Source organism: Hypanus sabinus, chromosome 7 (assembly GCF_030144855.1).
Source record: "Hypanus sabinus isolate sHypSab1 chromosome 7, sHypSab1.hap1, whole genome shotgun sequence".
NCBI lineage: Eukaryota > Metazoa > Chordata > Chondrichthyes > Myliobatiformes > Dasyatidae > Hypanus > Hypanus sabinus.
In genome coordinates this window covers 90,502,350-90,507,827 of record NC_082712.1, presented here as the reverse complement: position 1 = coordinate 90,507,827, position 5,478 = coordinate 90,502,350, and the positions used below count along the sequence as shown (strand labels likewise).

General features: G+C 54.3%; 1 protein-coding gene across 1 annotated transcript in view; it reads right to left on the bottom strand.

Moving 5' to 3' along the window:
• Positions 1-5,478, bottom strand: part of LOC132397499 (complement C1s subcomponent-like) — an 83,969-nt gene that overhangs the window by 61,702 nt on the left and 16,789 nt on the right. Inside the window, exon 4 of the mRNA XM_059976328.1 lies at positions 5,118-5,251. Within this exon, the coding sequence (XP_059832311.1) occupies positions 5,118-5,251 (134 nt within the window). The remainder of the gene's footprint in view (positions 1-5,117; positions 5,252-5,478) is intronic.

The following is a 5,478-nucleotide window of genomic DNA, read 5'->3' as shown; positions in this document are numbered from 1 at the left end:
CCGGACCCCGTTTCCCACTCTCCCTTTATACCCACAGAGACCCCGTTCCCACTCTCCCTTTAAACCCACCGAGACCCGTTTCCCACTCTCACTTTAAACCCACCGGGGACCCCAGTTTCCCACACTCCATTTAAACCACCGGGACCCCGTTTTCCACTCTCCCTTTAAACCCACCGGGACACCGTTTCCCACTCTCCCTTTAAACCCACCGGGACACCGTTTCCCACTCTCCCTTTAAACCCACCGGGACCCCGTTTCCCACTCTCCCTTTAAACCACCGGGACCCCTTTTTCCACTCTCCCTTTAAACCCACCGGGACCCCGTTTCCCACTCTCCCTTTAAACCACCGGGACCCCGTTTCCCACTCTCCTTGAAACCCACCGGGACCCCGTTTCCCACTCTCCCTTTAAACCCACAGAGACCCCGTTTCCCACTCTCCCTTTAAACCCACCGGGACCCCGTTCCCCACTCTCCCTTTAAACCCACCGGGACCCCGTTCCCCACTCTCCTTGAAACCCACCGGGACCCCGTTCCCCACTCTCCCTTTAAACCCACCGGGACCCCGTTTCCCACTCTCCGTTTAAACCCACCGGGACAGCGTTTCCCACTCTCCCTTTAAACCCACAGAGACCCCGTTTCCCACTCTCCCTTTAAACCCACCGGGACCCCGTTTCCCACTCTCCCTTTAAACCCACCGGGACCCCGTTTCCCACTCTCTCCTTTAAACCCTCTGGGATCCCGTTTCCCACTCTCCCTTTAAACCCACAGAGACCCCGTTTCCCACTCTCCCTTTATACCCACAGTGTTCCCGTTTCCCACTAGACCCACCGGGACCCCATTTCCCACTCTCCCTTTAAACCCACCGGGACACCGTTTCCCACTCTCCCTTTAAACCCACAGAGACCCCGTTTCCCACTCTCCTTTAAACCCACCGGGACACCGTTTCCCACACTCCCTTTAAACCCACTGGGACCCCCGTTTCCCACTCTCCCCTTAAACCCCACCGGGACCCCGTTTCCCACTCTCCCTTTAACCCACCGGGACACCGTTTCCCACTCTCCCTTTAAACCCACCGGGACCCCGTTCCCCACTCTCCTTTAAACCCACCGGGACCCCGTTTCCCACTCTCCCTCTAACCCACCGGCACCACGTTTCCCACACTCCATTTAAACCCCACCGGACCCCGTTTTCCACTCTCCCTTTAAACCCACCGGGACCCCGTTTCCCACTCTCCCTTTAAACCCACCGGGACCCAGTTCCCCACTCTCCCCTTTAAACCCACCGGGACTCCGTTCCCCACTCTCCTTGAAACCCACCGGGACCCCGTTTCCCACTCTCCCTTTAAACCCACAGAGACCCAGTTTCCCACTCTCCCTTTAAACCCACCGGGACCCCCGTTTCCACTCTCCCTTTAAACCCACAGAGACCCCGTTCCCCACTCTCCCTTTAAACCCACCGGGACCCCGTTCCCCCACTCTCCCTTGAAACCCACCGGGACCCCGTTTCCCACTCTCCCTTTATACCCACAGAGACCCCGTTTCCCACTCTCCCTTTAAATCCACCGAGACCCCGCTTCCCACTCTCACTTTAACCCACCGGGACCCAGTTTCCCACACTCCATTTAAACCCACCGGGACCCCGTTTTCCACTCTCCCTTAAACCCACCGGACACCGTTTCCCACTCTCCCTTTAAACCCACCGGGACACCGTTTCCCACTCTCCTTTAAACCCACCGGGACCCCGTTTCCCACTCTCCCTTTAAACCCACCGGGACCCCCCGTTTCCCACTCTCCCTTTAAACCCACCGGGACCCCGTTTCCTACTCTCCCTTGAAACCCACCGGGACTCCGTTTCCCACTCTCCCTTTAAACCCACAGAGACCCCGTTTCCCACTCTCCCTTTAAACCCACCGGGACCCCGTTCCCCACTCTCCCTTTAAACCCACCGGGACCCCGTTCCCCACTCTCCCTTGAAACCCACCGGGACCCCGTTCCCCACTCTCCCTTTAAACCCACCGGGACCCCGTTTCCACTCTCCCTTTAAACCCACCGGGACAGCGTTTCCCACTCTCCCTTTAAACCCACCGGGACCCCGTTCCCCTCTCTCCCTTTAAACCCACCGGGACCCGTTCCCCACTCTCCCTTTAAACCCACCGGGTCCCCGTTTCCCACTCTCCCTTTAAACCCACCGGGACCCCCGTTTCCCATACTCCATTTAAACCCACCGGGACCCAGTTTTCCACTCTCCCTTTAAACCCACCGGGACACCGTTTCCCACTCTCCCTTTAAACCCACCGGGTCACCGTTTCCCACTTTCCCTTTAAACCCACCGGACACCGTTTCCCACTCTCCCTTTAAACCCCCCGGACCCCCGTTCCCCACTCTCCCTTTAAACCCACCGGGTCACCGTTTCCCACTCTCCCTTGAAACCCACCGGGACCCCGTTCCCCACTCTCCCTTTAACCCACCGGGACCCCGTTCCCCACTCTCCCTTTAAACCCTCCGGACACCGTTTCCCACTCTCCCTTTAAACCCACCGGGACCCCCGTTCCCCACTCTCCCTTTAAACCAACGGGACACCGTTCCCCACTGTCCCTTTAAACCCACCGGGACACCGTTCCCCACTCTCCCTTTAAACTAACCGGGACCCCGTTCCCCACTCTCCCTTTAAACCCACCGGGACCCCCGTTTTCCCACTCTCCCTTTAAACCCACCGGGACCCCCGTTCCCACTCTCCCTTTAAACCCACCGGACACCGTTTCCCACTCTCCCTTAAACCCACCGGACACCGTTTCCTATTCTCCCTTTAAACCCACCGGGACCCCGTTCCCCGCTCTCCTTAAACCCACCGGGACCCCGTTCCCCACTCTCCCTTTAAACCCACCGGGACACCGTTCCCCACTCTCCCTTTAAACCCACCGGGACCCCGTTCCCCACTCTCCTTTAAACCCACCGGGACACGTTCCCCACTCTCCCTTTAAACCCACCGGGACCCCGTTTCCCACTCTCCCTTTAAACCCACCGGGACACCGTTTCCCACTCTCCCTTTAAACCCACCGGGACCCCGTTCCCACTCTCCCTTTAAACCACCGGGACACCGTTTCCCATTCTCCCTTTAAACCCACCGGGACCCCCGTTTCCCACTCTCCCTTTAAACCCACTGGGACACCGTTTCCCACTCTCCCTTTAAACCCACTGGGACACCGTTTCCCACTCTCCCTTTAAACCCATCGACGTCTTAGTTCCCAAATCTACCACTTTTGTTTGCTCCTTTTAACCCTTTGCTCCCTTTAACTCCCTTTAACCTTTTGCACGGCCGTTCTTGTTCTGCTTTCCGTACTGTCTTTAAACGCCGTACAGGGTTTCCAACCTGGCTCCGCTGTCACGTTTCTTAATAGTGCCAGTCCATGGCATAAAAAGGCTTGAGTACGACTTTCGCGATTTTTGTCTACTTCTCCGTCTCCTTTCCTCCCGGAAAGTTAGATCTCGTTCCTTCATTACGTTTGTTTGAACAGGAAATCTTGTTACTTTTATACAGATCAGAGCTGAAATACCGAGTTATGATATAATCACCCTCCAGAGTGCAGTACTTGTTACGATGGAGCTGCTGCAACGTTTCATGTGGTTCGGGGACGGGGGACTTGCTCTCAGGGGAGGCTGAGGAGATCAGGGCTGTATTCGCCAGATATGAGGAGAATTTGAGGAGTATCGAGATTCTGACAGGTCCCGACAATGTCCGGAATCAGGAGTCGCATTCTCAAAATAAAGGGCCGTTCAGGACGGAGATTAAAATAGTTTTCAAGTTAAGGGTCAGTCCTCGGAATTCTCCATAGAGATTCGGTCACTGAGCACGTGTCTCAGGAGTTTTGGGGACTGGAGAGTCTGGAGTAATGGGAAAAAGAAGAAGAGGAAGGAGGAGGAGGAGTACCTGTTACCCCCCCACCCCCATGGGTCACCTGATGCCACGGGAGCAGGATGAGCAGCAGGTGCAGACCGCAATCCTGGTTACGTGACCACTGATGCCAGGCAGACAATATCTTAAGATTGATCATGTCTGGGGTAGCCAATCTTTTAAAGACATTGCCCAGAAAAAGACAATAGCAAACCACTTCTGTAGAAAAATTTGACAAGAACAATCATGGTCTTGGAATGACCATGTTCACTCATGCCATAAAACAGGGAGTGAATGAGTGTGGTCAAAGACAAGGTGGAGTGCGAGGTTTAATGTAATTGGTTTATTGTTGTCACATGTACCCGGTGCAGAAAATGTTTTGCATGCCATCCGTACACCTCATGCCCGCATAGAAGCAGGATAACCGCTCTGCCGATCCTTCATACTGATAGTTTATCCCTTTCAACCTGATCTTCTTGCCTTCTCCTCAAAACCTATGACTCTTACTGATAAATATCCTATCCAACTCCACTTTAAATATGCCCAACGTCGTTATATCAATGCATTGAGGCAGTACAGGGAAAAGAATAACGGAGTGTGGAATACAGTGTTCCAGTTACAGAGAAAGTGGTGTTCAGGCGGTCAGTAATGTGCAAGAGAGACTGCAGATGCTGGAAATCGGGAGCGGCGCACACAAAATGCTGGAGTAACTCAGCAAGCTATGCTGCGTCTGTGGAGTGGAATGAATAGTCGACGTACCGGGTAGAGATCCTTTACCAGGGGCAACAGCGTGTGTGTGTGTGTGTGTGTGGTGAGAGAGAGAGAGAGAGAGAGAGAGAGAGAGAGAGAGAGAAAGAGAGTATGAGAGAGGAAGTGTGTGTGAGAGAGAGAATGTGAAAGAGAGAGAGCGAGAATGTAAGAGAGAAAGAGAGTGAGAGTGTGAGAGAGAGCGAGTGGGAGTGTGTGAGAGAGAAAGAGTGTGAGAGTATGTGAGAGTGTGTGAAAGTGTCTGTGTTGCTCATCACACAACGGAACCCTTCAATAGTTCTATAACAGCGGGATAAAAGCTGGTGGGTCGTGCTCTCAGGACCGTTTAAACCTTCTGCCCGATGGGAACAGGGAGATGTCCCATGTGAGTGGGCTCCTTGATTGTGTTGGCTGGCTTCACCGAGGACAGTTGGGGAGATGGGGAAATCTTCCTCTCTACTCATCTGAAGGCCACTAACCTCACTTCCATGATGTCCGAGTAACGTGGATCACCAGCAACGTTGGACGCTGAAAAGGCTGGCAAGAGCGGCGGCTCTTTCATGCTCAGCTGAGTCAGGACCTCCGCACTGGGTCTGTTTAAGTCACCAGAACACTATCGGAAGGGAGGATTGTCTGAGCGGGCAGTGACGGATTCATGAACCGAAGGCCATTCGACCCCTCTAGGCCGGCCGGTCTGTCTGTGAGTTCAGGTCCCAGAAGACAGTCTCCCCTTCTTGGACTCTGTACTTCTCGCTGCTTTCGTAAAATAGCGAGCATAAGCAAAAAAGCCCTCTCACGCGAGACATTCTTTCCGCTCCCACTGGGCAGAATAATCAAAAG